The sequence below is a fragment of the Polistes canadensis genome, unplaced genomic scaffold (genome assembly GCF_001313835.1).
Source record: "Polistes canadensis isolate GaletaPanama2010 unplaced genomic scaffold, ASM131383v1 scaffold_63, whole genome shotgun sequence".
NCBI classification, from domain to species: Eukaryota; Metazoa; Arthropoda; class Insecta; order Hymenoptera; family Vespidae; genus Polistes; species Polistes canadensis.
Genome location: NW_014569610.1, coordinates 382,801 through 397,735, shown reverse-complemented (window position 1 = coordinate 397,735; position 14,935 = coordinate 382,801). Strand labels below are relative to the sequence as shown.

At 33.2% G+C, this 14,935-nt stretch overlaps 1 protein-coding gene across 1 annotated transcript in view; it reads left to right on the top strand.

Moving 5' to 3' along the window:
* The first annotated feature begins 11,835 nt into the window (after positions 1–11,835).
* Positions 11,836–14,935, top strand: part of LOC106786014 (putative uncharacterized protein DDB_G0282133) — a 5,163-nt gene continuing 2,063 nt past the window's right edge. Inside the window, exons 1-5 of the mRNA XM_014746952.1 lie at positions 11,836–11,842; positions 11,960–12,920; positions 13,059–13,393; positions 13,477–13,626; positions 13,720–14,712. Coding sequence (XP_014602438.1) covers positions 11,836–11,842; positions 11,960–12,920; positions 13,059–13,393; positions 13,477–13,626; positions 13,720–14,712 — 2,446 coding nt within the window. The remainder of the gene's footprint in view (positions 11,843–11,959; positions 12,921–13,058; positions 13,394–13,476; positions 13,627–13,719; positions 14,713–14,935) is intronic.

The window sequence follows — 14,935 nt, the reverse complement described above, 5'->3', positions numbered from 1 at the left end:
AATATTTATAAATATTTTGTTATTTATATTTAATACAAATAATGTATTTAATCATTTTCTTTTTATCTTTGAATTTTTCTCTTCTTATTAGTTCTCTTCCATTCCACTCAACTCGTCGATCGTTTTGTACATTTCGTTTACCTAATTATTATTATTATTATTATTATTATTATTTCGTGAGAATACTTTAGTGCATTTTTCGATAAATGTAAGAAATCTCGTCGATATACGATTACGTGAAGCTCGTTTACAGACTTCATTCTATATAGTATTATATTTATTGAATTATAAAAGAAAATCACATTCTACGATCTTAAGTAAGGATTTCTTATGCCTAACGATGTGCGAAAAAAAATCATTGTTGTTCTTTTATGAATTTTATAGATTATAAAAACATTTTAGCTAGTAGCAGCGAGATTATTCAACGTTTTTGAGGTTCCACTTAAAAGGGAATGACAATTGTCGTATATAATTAACTTAATATTAACACTAGTCTTATACATTTAACAGTTACCAAACATATCGCAAAACGTTATACTAACATCAAATATATCGTATTAATTAATACGTAGAAATAATTCGATTAAACGTATTAATTATATATATTAATATATATGACACATATACGGTATTTATGTAAATTATATCAATACATGTACTTGCTGTTTAGTGTGATATACACGCACACACGCGTACACGAATATTATATGCATTGACACGTAAAGTTAGCTCAAATCGATCCTTTGGGCGTTGTTGTTTTTATTTTTATTTTTATTTTTTTAATTTTTCTTCACTCAGAATGCATTTAGAACAAAAAATATTAAGTGACCACGAGCACGCACACACACGTATGAGAGAATAAATAAATAAATAAATGAATAAACACAAAAAATGAACAACGTAGTAATTATAAGCATAGACTTCGCATCTAGATATATAATATATTGCTCTAGAAAATGTATATTACGTTTATGTATGATATTTGTACCTGAAGTTCGCACGTTATGTTGAGATCATTTTGTTTATTAAATAAAATATCGCTATATCGAGTATATATGATATAATATATATATATATATATATATATATGCGCTCTGGTTATATGATTTATAAAACGTGCAACAAAAGTGCATCTCGTTTGTTTCTCATATATTATTTCTTATAAATAATTATAAATGAAAATAAAAAAACGAAATGATAAAAAAAAAAAAAATAAAAAATAAAATACAAACGAAAAGAAGTATGATCGCGCCGCACTTCGATGGTTTCGAATTCATTTCAATCAAAAACGCTTCTATTATCGAATAAAAAGATATCGATTCTTTTTATTTACCCCCCAACCCTTTGCCACCTCTCCACCCCCTCGTTAAAGTTAAATTGCCCGGACGCATTGCGTGCAAGTTTACGAGCTGTATTTCTTCTTCCTATTTTTTTGCTTGCTCTATTTAATTTATTTCTTTTTTTCTTTTTTTTTTTATTATTTTATTTTCCCATTTGTAATTACCTGTTACTGTACTAGTAGTAGTAGGACAAAGATATTTCATTGTGCGTGTTTAACGGAAACGGTGTTCCGGACAACAAATAACGTATGTAGTAACGTATCAATTAGTTATAGGCATTGGCGGCGATTAATGGTAACTTTTTACTACCATTCTAAAACATTCAAAAGGGTATTTAAATAAAGCAGGATTTGTTCCTGGCGCGGTGATGCCATTTCGATTGGCCGTAATTGAAGTGCTCAAATCCGCGTAGAAAATGACAAATTCTGCAATTCGGCTTGATTACGCTTGCAGTTTCCCGTTACGTATCGAAGTGTGCAATCATTCTTCTTCACCCCATTTACCCCCTCACTCTCACACTGTTATCACAACTTCCCCCACTATCATGCTACTTCGATAGCGTGACACGAAATCAATTGACGTAGGCCACGCTGGGAATACGTAATTACATTGCGAAAAATATAACAGATCACCTTGGTTGTTGGTCCTGATGATTTTTTTCTCACCAAATATACGCTGCTGCTTATTCTTTTTATTTTTCTATTATTATTACACGTATCTACGTAATCTTTTGAAAAAAAAAAAATAAATCGAATGACAAATTATAAACCGATATAAAAAGAAAAGAAGGAGGATACAAAAAAATACATGCGTGCAGTTCACACGCAATAGAAGTGTAAAACTTTTTAGATAACTAAACTTCAAGGGAACAGCCAAAAGCAAAAGTTAGCTGAAGTTAGTTAGACGATCTTATGTAAGTCATATATCTCTTATTTCGAGATATTAGGATTACCTTTGAACACTAAATGATTTCTATATGATATTGAAATAACAAGCACTATCTGATGCTTCATTTTTTGATAATATCGTGAAAATTACATTGAATTAATTTAATTTAAAATAATGTGGTGTGAAATAACTAATAAACTCATTATTCTGTTCGATAATATCATTTTCTTTTGACTGTCTCCATAATGGCAACTGATGGTTTTTTGTTTTCAGTGTGAGATTCGTTATATTGAATAAGTATTATTTTATTTATTTCCTTTTCTACACATATTTTATTTTAAATCACAAATAACGGACAGATTTTTCCGATATACCTAATATATACCGGGAGGGTTTTTAAAAATGCGTTAAAGAAAAATAATATAAAAGGATAAATAAGATGAAGTAAGAACATTGAGATCTGTTTTTCGTCGAAAAATCGTGCGTACCGAAAACGTCAATCAACCAAGCGAACTCGTCGACTCCGGTATTACCGGACGCCGTTTGGGCCTGTCAACGTACGGCCCAAACAAATGTTTCATTGTTCGCCGACATTTAATTACGCGTACGGATCCGCAAAAGGATTGAGTTGGAGAGATGGAAGATCGGCGGAAGGGTAGAAGGGAGGAAGGGGGGTTAAAGAATACGAGAGTAGAGTAGAGTAAAGTTGAGAGGAGAGAAGAATATCGAGAGAGGGGGGGGATATAAAAAAGGACAATTGCTGTGGGGGGAAGGGAGGGAGGGGAGGTTGCGTGTGGTGTTTTCTCCGAGTCGTCGGGGTTGCATCGAAAGCACGAATTTAAGGCTAATTTATGGTGTAATTTAGTTTCAATGTCGGCAGCATAAATCTTCCGACGGTGGACAGGGGCCCGGACCCTGGGATTGGGGAAAAAAAAGTCGGCACCAAACACAAAGTTCTCCAAACCGACGGGGGTGGTGGGGGACGAGGAAGAAGACCCAGCTACGGTTTACTTTTTATTTTATTTAATCGATTTCTCTCTCCCTCTCTCTCTCTCTTATTCTCTGTCTCCTTATCCTTGTTTTTTTTTACTCACGCGTCATTTTATTTTGCTTTACGATTTGTCGATGACAAACGACAACGATTATCATTCAAATTAATCTTTAACGGATTCTTTTTTTTTTTACTGGTCAGGCCTAAAAAAATGCCCAAATGTTAGACAAATTCATATCTCGTTTTAATTTAGTTCGATGATATTCCCGGGTAGGCCCATTAATTGTATAAGTTTTACACATTCTCGGGCGTTAATAGATTTTTTTGAGTACAGGTGAGAAAGAAATAGTGCATTATATTATTTTGATGCGACAAATGAAGTTTTATCAAAGTGTATCATATATCAAATTTCATGAGAAAATTCATTTCAACGTTGTATCTCACAATTCTATGGGAAAAATAGGATTTAATATTGTTACAGTGTAACGAGATAAGATCATAATAATCGTTGATGAAAATATAAAAGAAGAAACAAAATAAAATAGCGTATTACATTAAATGGTTAACTAATTTACGAGACGTTTAAATCGGCCAGTGGTCATGGAAGAGACGTGGGAAAAGAAGTATTGGTTTTAACGCATCGACAGGTAGATAAGGGACCACGTTGGAAAGGTCACGCGCCCAACCATAATGAAAGTCAAACCTCGAGATGATGTTCGCTACATTACCATACCGTTACCGGTCCTCGCGTGGGTTTTAAAGACGAGAAAGGTAATGTCGAACGTGAGAAAAATTCACGATTACTTTATCACCGAACTTTTACCTTGACTTAAGTATTGACTTAACACGATCTACCACCTCCGTAATCTTTCTTTTCATTATTATTTTCTTTTTTTAATACACACCCAATATTCGTATTTACCCAAGGACAACTTCATACAACCGAGATTGTCAGAAAGAAATTTAAAAAGAGAGAGAGAGAGAGAGAGAAAAAGAGCAAAAAAAGTTTATTTAAAATGATCGGCTCACGTAGAACGCGAAAAATTGTATAAACCGAGTCGAATTTCTCTAACGCATCCGGTGAATCACGGTGAATCGATGAGAGAGCGTTATATTTATTTCTAGGCGAGCCGTGAAAAAAAGTCGTCCCGTCCATTCGCGGACGCAGCAAGGGAACACAACACGCGCCGCTTGCATCCTGTTGTCGTTCTCGTCGGATTCCGATATATCGAACGCTTATCCATCGCGAATAATATTACGGGAAGTATCGTATACGGGAATTGTCCAAATTATCGTCGAATCTATTTCCCTAGAGGAAAAAAAGATAAAAGGAACAACAACAAAAATTACGAAAAAAGGATAAATACGAATTAGCTAATAAAATTTGATTAAAACTTTCGATAAAATAAACAACACACACGATGGGGGCGGGGAGTATTTTTATTTCATTTTAATATTATTATTATTATTATTATTATTATTCGAATTTATTTATACACGTTATCATTTTTAATATAAAATCTCTTGGCCTCTTTATAATATCATCACTTTCATTATCGTCGTTCAATTATTTGTCCCACGTGAGGATTTAGTATCTGGAACGTGTTGTTGTTAGATATCGTCTACGGGAAGTGCAGGCCTCATTGCACCACTGTGGAAACTAGAAACTCTAAGTAAAAACTAACCCAATATCGATGTCCTCGTACCCCACCTGTTCACAAGTTAATACCTGGAACCCACACCTACGGCTAGATGCTTCCTTCCTCTTTCTAACAGCTTCTAATCATAAAGATTCTTAAATGAATTTAAACCTCTCTCTCTCTACCAGATCATGAACAATCAACATTTATTAGCAAAATTAAACATTGTTTCATTTGACAGAAAACTTAAAGAATTCTTAACAATTGTGTGATGTAACAAATTTTCAATTGACGATTAAAATTACAATTTTTTTCTATAAATTATATTTTAATTATAATTCTTCTCAAGAGTGAAAAGTGTTTAAGATGATTATGCGTGGAAAACGTTTGTAAGAATTTATTATAATAGTAAGATTGGAGGGTGAGTTAACAATCGAGTAGTCCCCATCTCCCGCCATCTCCCCCCGCCACCCTCCTTACTTTGAACGATTCTCTCGTGTGGGGAACGACAGGTTGCTTAGACCGGTACAAAAGAAACGATCGTAGGAAGGTCGAGACTCGGCTCGTAGAGCTCGTCCGAATGGTACGTGAGTTCCAGAAACACACTGACGACTTACCGATTCCTCGTACCGATATCGGAACGGCATAGCAGCAACAGCAACAGTAACAGCAACAGGAACAGGAAAAGCAACAGCAACATCAGCTTGGCTGAAGTCTTTACCGACTTTGAGGTTGTCCCTTGTCCGGCAGCATGCCGAACACTTCCTGTGTTTTCTTTATTGGCCGCGTTATTTTTAAATGTTATCGTTCAATCATAATCTATAAATTAAATGATGCATCGAAATATTACCAAGGATATTATATAATATTGTAGAACATGGTTTATGGTATATAAACGATAAATTTACAAATTTTCTCTTTCTTTTTCATTTGATATTTAAACTCTCAGAGCAAAAAAAGGTTTTCTACTTTTATGGACAACAACGGGGAAGTTGTTAAACCTTATTAACGTTTGAGTCTCTTCCGTGTTGCGCAGGAGGGTGATGTATCAAGTAACCTAGTTGCATGTAATCTAGTTAGTAGTAGCTAGTGCACTACTACTACTACTACTACTACTACTACTATTACCCCAAGATAAAATTCACTTGAAACATTTTTATTCGCTTTTCTTTTTTCTTTCCTCTTAGTGTGTCCGAGAGTGTATCCATCATATTGGATATTAAGTTAGTCGAGAGATCGTACGAGAAAGGGGGTTCGTATCGTTAACACGTAATAATTATTCAATTTTTGTTAAACCATGTTACTTTTCGACATTATTACACGGTAATGACTTTTACATTGTATTTCATAAAATGAAGAGATCATCTTAGTTAGTTGGGAAAAAAAAGAAAAATAATCGATTATAAAAATATATTTCATTATTTTACAGAGAATTGAAAGACAAAAAAATAAAAGAGATCATCCCAGTGTCGAGTCGAAAGTTGATTTCCATCTATCGTAGTTGGTAACGACCATTATCTATTTAGAAACTTGCTCACGATCGAACGACTGTTTGAAAAATGAATCTCCCTGTCACGATCTAACATAACATAGAATATAGAAAACGTTTGATGATCTATAACGAAAGAATGCAAAGAGGAATTGAAATGAAATTTCTTGACCGACCAGAATAGGATCATTAATTAAAACTAGTCATTTAACTTGTCTATTTCTAGCAAGGTAGGTGCTTACTAAGTATCGTTAACTCTTAAATATACAAATTAATTGTTTAGCGTTAAGAGGAGAATAATTAAACTTATGTGAATTAAAAAAGGGGTTAATCGATATTCAAAAGAAAAGAAAAGAAAAAAAAAACAAAAAGAACAAAAAAAAAGAAAAAAAAAGGTTTAAAAGACAGATCGTACGAATCGACTTATCAAACGTGACATCAACGGTGTACCGTTTCTTGGAATAAGAGTAAGGAATAATGTATTATGTTTTTTGCTAGCAATCGTTGATCGGTACGTTCGGTATTTCGTGAAATTTGTCGTCGAAGATCGAAGATCGTGACGCGTGGAATGTACAACTACTGCGTAAAGCTAATCCAATGCACCACGTAGCACGTGGCTGCGTGTTGGATCCGAGAAAACGTGATGGCACGCTATACGACCTATTTTAAATTATTTTTCATATCTCATTTCAACATCTCAAAGTTCGACCTACCGCTGAACGAACGGAAAGAAAATCTTTCGAAAACAAAACTTCCGGCTTTATATTGAATTTATTTTTTTTTTGTTTTTTAAATTCTAAACAATTCGTCACACGAGACTAATTGTAAGACGAATTGTTTGACGTTTTCCTTTAAATTTGTAAAGTCGGGACGCGTATCACGCGTCGCTTTCTTTATGGGGAAATTTTACTATATAACCAAAGATCAAACCGTTAAAGGTTTTCACCATTTAAGGGGGATCTCAATAGCGAAAAGGAAACTTAATTAAGTTCGTTCATATTTTGTACAACTAACTCGATTATAAGTGTAAGAATCGAGCAAACTATATATATATATTGATTTGTTTCTTTCTTTTTATATTCTTTTCTTTTTTTTTTTTTTTTAATTTTATTTTTAACTCTATAAAATCGGACATTTACGTAGGTACAAGCCAAACATTTACTCTCCCGATAGAAACTCTCGGAATTACGTAAGCGATTTCTTGACTTTTTACGTTGGTCCGATCTTTCTTCAAGTGTGTTTCCACTTCGTGTAGCATCTGAATACGTTCGACAAAGCGTGAGGTTGCTCCTGCGACAAGAATATTAATGCAGTTTCACGAAGTAAGTAAGTATATACATGTGTGTATCGTAGCGTAAGTGGGTTCGTAGTGCTCTGTTGAAGAGAGTTACGTACCGAATTCGATGACGATGAAAGTGTCGTGTCACCTGCGATTCCGGGTGCGGTGACCCCATCAATTTTACATACAATCATACTTGATCATCCGAGGTTGCGTTAGTAATAGTTAGGAGCTGCTGCTAACGTTCAATTTTTCTTCAAGTTGGAACGAAAGATTTTTCATGTATTTCGATAATAAAATAAAATTTTAAATCGAACCCGATTAATCCCAACCTATCGGTTTAATATCATAGTGGTTCATTAAAATGTTTTCGTTAATCTACGATCGAGAATTGGCAATTTTCAACGTGGCTATTTTATATGACGAGAATGACCTCCTCACAGAGAATTAGAGCGACTTTACGAAACCCGTCGAACGAGAATCAAAACATTGGCCGGCCATTAACTTCAGAAAGGGTATACGAAGCTGATAGGGCCGGTCCGCCTCGAAATAATTGCTTCGGGATATCGACACTGAGCGGCATACTAATTTCGTTGCGCCTACATGCATGCGCACTTACCTGTAAAATCGACGGTTTATCGATCAACCGAACGAACGAACGAACGAACCAACGACGACATCGAAGAACGGGAGGTGGGTGGGCCCTACAACACCAATCGCATCGCAATTTCAAACGATGATGAAATATTTCTATAGATTACCATATGATAATATCTAATACGATAATTTCATATTTTGCGATAGCAGAAGATTCATAATTATTAAACGATAATTGTTAGGCATCAATTTGATGAAAAGATTGCTAGTTTATCTCGTAAGATCTTTGATAAGTTTGAGTATAAAGTTAGAGATACGTAAAGTAAAGATAGATGCACTCGAGAGTTAAGAGGTTCGAATTAAAATTGATTGTGTTCTTGTTGCAAAATCAGATGATCCACCCACGATCGTAATCTAGATGGAAATCTATCGATTCCCATAAGAAAGGGAAGGGAGGATGAGATACACATGAGGCGGCTTTTGGCCTCTCATTATATCAGTACCAACCAACCACCGATAACCGATCGATCTCATATCGGACGCATCTATGTGGAGCACAGAGATTGCTTCAATGTTTTTTCTCTGTTGCAAAAACCGTTTTATATTAACGTCTTCGCGAAATATTCGCGACACTCGAATAAAAATACTTTCGGGGTTCCCACACGTGTTGAAAACCGGAGAGCAAAAATATGTTACTTTCTTCGTTGATGGAGTGTAAGACATCAATGTAAAACATCGTACAACTGTTGCTATAATGATTGTAAGAAAGATATCGTGTACGGTAAATCGAGTCGATTAAGTTACAAAGAATTTTAAAGAAGATGTTGACCTTATACAATTTTCTTTCTTAAATAATTCTCACCGCTGATTTTTACCCTGTACACGATTTCACCTTTTTAATCTTTTTCCAAAAATATAATCTTATTCTTTTTTTTTTTTACATCTTTTAGCAATATAATTTTTAATATCGTTTAAATTTTAACGAATCGTTGGATTTATTCTCATATTGATTTCAAGTAATTAAGAATATTATTTTCTAAATGAAATTTTGATTTATCAATAGTAAACGAATATTACAGTTCATGTTTGAATTTATAGCGTCATCTCTATCGATATTCGAATAGAAATCTTTTATATCGACCGTCAGTATATTGTCAAGGAATACGAAGAAACATTTCGTTCATAACTTACCGATTAATTACTGACGTGATTACAATCGGTAATTTTATTCTTATTTATTCTTTTTTTTATTGCTCTTAATAAATAAATACGTTTATTATCGGCAAAAACAATGAGTAAGACGTTTGAGGAGTTTAAAGATTAAAATATATGTTACTCGTGTATTGATTATATTTTACACGTGCCGTATGATTCTATTATCAGAATATTTTTTTTTCTGTTATCAAAGATTTAAAGCGTTTTATCAATAAATTTAAAAAATTTCAATTCTCTTACAATTAGAGAGATAGATAGGGAAAAAACTAACACTCGTTAGGGAGTTAAATCTTTTGGTATTTTATCAGTTTCGATAAGAAAAAAGATCTTAAATGTGTAAATATACTGTTGTCTTGCTTACGTCATGACTTATGATGAATAAGCGAAGCATCAGAATAAACGTACGTTGCCTAATTTATATTTAACGAAACATATCGAAATCAGTGCTTCGCAAATCTTTTTTTTTTATTTATTTCAAAGTAGGAATATAATATCTTGCATTATCAATATGATTAGGTATCACAAGCAGAATGCTAGTTTTTCTTACAATTTGAAAATACGTAACTTTAAAATCTGCAAAATACATGAATAACAAATACGAGTATCTTATTTTACAATTAGTATACTACGACGTTTATTATTCAGTTTCTCAGAAAAAGCACATATATATATATATATATATATATATAAATATGCACTGATATAAATCCATTTGTCAACAGTGGAAAAATTTTGTTATAATTAAATTCTAAAAAGTAATATTAATCGACGATCGCAACAATTTCCCATAATAATTTACAATGATTTATTTATTTATTTCCATAAACTTTTCCATTGTATTTTACAAAAACGTATTAAAAACTTTGTCAACGTTTTACCATGATATATCAAAGTTCATACAATTAGAAAAATATAAATAAAAAAATGTTTGAATCTGATGGTAATTGGGGTGAGAGAAGTTAAAAAGGTAGGAGAATAATTTGATACGTTTGAAAGTGAACGCGTTTGAACGAAATCGTGACCGATAGGAGGAGGAGGACGGTCGCATATAGGGCACGGTCCTAGTTGCCCACTTTTACTGTCCTCAATTTCACTCTCCTACATTGGTGGTGGTGGTCGGTCGCGACCGACTTGCCAGTTTCGTTTCGTTTCGTTTCGTTTCGTTTTCACTTTCGCTGGCCGACGATCGTCCTGACCCGACCTAACAGAGATTTCTATTAACCCGATATACGATCACTGAACGGTTCCCTCACCGAGGAATCTGTGTATCCTAGGTCAGGATCGCGTTCGCTTTCGCCCGTTGCCCTCACTACCTTGCCCACTTTCGATTTCTATCACTAACGCGTTTTCTAATTTCTAGATATAGTATATATATATATCTCCTTCAAAGATACTAACATCTATCTTTTTGTACTATCACAGATTTCATCGAAGTTAAATTTTATTTATAAAACATTCTGAACAATTCTTTATTCTTTGATTTTTCTAACTATTAAATAAGATTGGTCAACTCACAATTGGCTTCTTATGTTTCTTTTGCATCTTCAATCAAAGTTTAACTTCAAAAATTTAAGATCATCGAATATATAATAGATCGCGATCGATTATATCGTACGTGTCATTTATTGCATGATTAATTGATCACGTTTTTGAATGATTTAAAACCTATAGATCATTTGGAATATCGATTCTTCGAGATTTTCTGTATTATCGTCACGTTTATAAATTATGTTATTTCTACGATTACACACGATTGATTTTCTTACACTATGAACTGATTGATCATTATGAATTATCAATTATCTTGTTCACCGGAACGTGAGATTATTATAACGGATCTGTACGCTAATTTACATAACTTTTAAAATAATAGATAACGTATAAATTTATTTCATTAGATGGGGTGGGGTAAGATGAATATGTAATTTTTCATAGATATTAATGTAAAGTAAATAAGGTGTTAGTTTTTTTATTTTAAGATTTCATAATGTTTGACGAACGATTTTGAAAGATAATGAATCATTATACAATGATTTTAACAAATAAGAGGAATTAATTACATGAAAACATATGAACATTTTGATTTTATTTTGATGATAAAAATAGTCAATTATTTAATAATGTGTCCCTAAATTTGAGTGACAAACGAATTTTTTTTTTCATGCTTGATAATGACGATTTCTGGAGAGATGATTGTGATAATTGAATAATTATTCCGTCATAATAAGTTGAATCATAAGAATAACAGCCGTAAATTTCGTGCTTCTTTGCGAATTGCTGTGATAAGAAATCCCTACTCGATTGCTATATAAACGATTTCCTTCCAATTTTTAAGGACAGTATACGCAAGACATTTTCGGATGAAACTATTCGGATTTTATTCAGATAATAAAATCATGAAAGGTAATAATAATCTTTGTAACATTTGTGTATATATCAGAATTTAATATCCATTCGTATTAAGATGACAATTTATTTATTTTATTTTTCTTATTCTCATTTCTATATTGATTCTTCTAGGTGCCGTTGTTATCACTTTGTTATTTGCGTACGCTTTGGGAGCTCCTCATTGGGAACCAAATGTACCATGGGCTAAAGAATTTCAGAATTTTGAGCCAGAGAAATACAAAGAAATAGGAGAGAATCTTAAAGACGAGTTTGAGAATAGATCGCAGAAATATGAAGAAATAGGAGCAAATTTTAAAGACAAATTTGAAAAGAAAGCTGATGATTATAAGAATCAATTTGGTGAAGTTGGTACAAATGTAAAAGGAGATCATGATTTTTTGAAAGAATTTTCGTCATTTGGAGATTTGTCGGACCATATATTGAATCGACCACATCGTTCAAAGAACATTTACAAGTACGAGAAAGAACAATCCAATAAGGACAATGATCACGATGATGATGATGCTTCAAAATCGTCAGCTTCTTCAAAATCGTCAGCTTCTTCAGAATCGTCAGCATCTTCAGAATCATCAGATTCGTCGGACTCCTCGAACTCATCGGGTTCTTTCAGTTCTTCGAACTCTTTCAGTGCTTCGAAACCTTTAGGTTCTCATAGTGTTTCGAGTTCATCCAGTTCTTCGAGTTCCTCGGACTCATCCAGTGCTTCGAATTCTTCGGGTTCTTCCAGTTCATCGGGATCTTCTGATAATTCCAATTCTTCCAGCTTTTCCAGTTCTTCTAGTTCAAGTTTCTCCCAGTCGAAATCGAAAGACAAAGATCAGTCTAAGGAAGATGAAGATTCGAAAAATTCGAAAGACAATGAGTCCGATGAAAATTCGAATAATTCGAATGACACTGAATCTGACGAAGATCAGGAGAAGAAACAAGAAAGGAACAAGCACAAACATTATTATCATCATCATCATCATTATTCTAAACACGACAATTCTAATATCAATGGTGAAGTCAAAGTAAATGGAACATTGATTGGAAATGGGAATGATGTGACAACTGGCAAATTGTCCGACGACGCGTACATCGAACGCTGTTTAAAAATATTAAAACAATTATCATCGTCATTGAAAGAGAAATACGGTGAAAATAAAATCGACAAGGAACACGATAAAACGACTTCATCTGAAATTGAAAAGGAAAGTTCAAATTGCAATAGAACTCTTAATAAGATCGAGGATAAGTCGAAAGACGGTAAAAATGATGAAGTAAAGTCAACGATTGTCAAAGATTTGATAGAAAAGAGATCTAACGTTAGCAAAGAAGTTTTGGAATGCACACACGCTCGAAGAATATTAATTGTTAGAATAATTAAAGAACTTCGTGAACGTATTCAGCATAAATATGGTAAAAATTCGTTGACGTATCTGCCAAAACGTATACGAGCTGTATTAAACGTTATTAATAAAATCGTAGCTAAGAAATCTCAATCTTATGGTTCACATGGATTCTTAAACGTGGATTCACATATTGGAGGTGGTTCGAAAATCACAGGTATAGTAAATATGTTATCAAAATAATTTCATTCCAATCAATATATTATGTTATTTTATTTCTAATATTATTTTTTATTTTAGGCTATCATCAAGGATTACATTCTTCGTCTAACGCAGAGACGTCTAATGATAATTCTGCTCCAATTTATAAGAATACAAGATTACCATGGTTCAATCCCTCTTTACCTTTTCTTGGACCAGGCCCAGTTATAATTCCACCTAAAACGCACGGTACGAATAATTCGTATTAAATAAATAATAATCTATCACAAATACACCCTGCGAGATTAATAATTTAATAATTATTATTTATTTTTATTATAGACCAAGACAGTGGAATCACGAATCCTTCTGAAACGTCACTATATGATATCATCTCTAAAAAGAATAAAATTCATGCTAAAGTACCGTTCGAAGGCGCTCATCATTTAATACCAGTGAAACACACAGATAAAGTTGTGCATTATAATCGACCACATTTCCATATTGGTATACCAAACAATCCTATTTCTTCTGGCAATAGTCATGGTTTTACGAGCCCCAATTATTCACCAAAATATATACTACAATCTATACTAAAAAATACGGGCACACAACCACAAGGCAATGATTATATTCACAAATGGTATGGACCGTTAGTATTTCCTACTGTGCCATCGTCTGAGAACAATGGAAACCATAACAAGCTTAGTACAAATCATTATTCTAAAGGATTTTCTAATTTTGATGAAATTTTACATTCTACAATAATTGGCAATCATGGTACTCACGATATACACGACATATTTTCTGGAATTCCATCATTTCCGAATTCTCTATCTTCTACAACTAGTAGTGGTAAGGTAGATTTAAATAACGAAAAATCAAATGAAAATGACTATTCAAAAGACAATCAGTCAAAGAACGGACAATCTGTAGATAATCAACAGTCTGTGACACCCCTCGGCAACGATAAAACAACATTCTCTACTTCTGGAAATAATAAAAATAGCAAAGATCTACAATCTCAGAATAAAACACATGATTCGTTTGATACAAATAACGATAATCAATCTGGACAAAATGGAACAGTAGTTAATCACGGAAATGATGTAGATTCAGGTGTATTATTACCTTCAAAAAATGATACAGTAATATCGAATAATCAAGATTCTAATGATGGAGATAATAGATATAAACCGGATTTAGACAAACCTATTTCGGAATCATCTTATTGGAACGAGAATACTGTAGATACTATAACGACAACGAAAGATTCATCGCAAGACATTAATGTGTCTAATCATGGATCAAATAATTCAGAAGGGTCCGAAACAAGTAGTAAAACTATAAAAAATAACGTCGATGAAGATAATGAAAATATTTCAAGCGGATCGAAATCAGGAAAACAATCGGTTACTGAATCATCTGAATCAGGTTTACCAGTTTCTTCAAATAATCCAGATGTGTCAGTTTCATCAGAAAAAAAATACGGACCGATAATAACAATCGAACCAGACTGGCCAGTTAGCACAGATAAACCAGAACTACCATTACATAC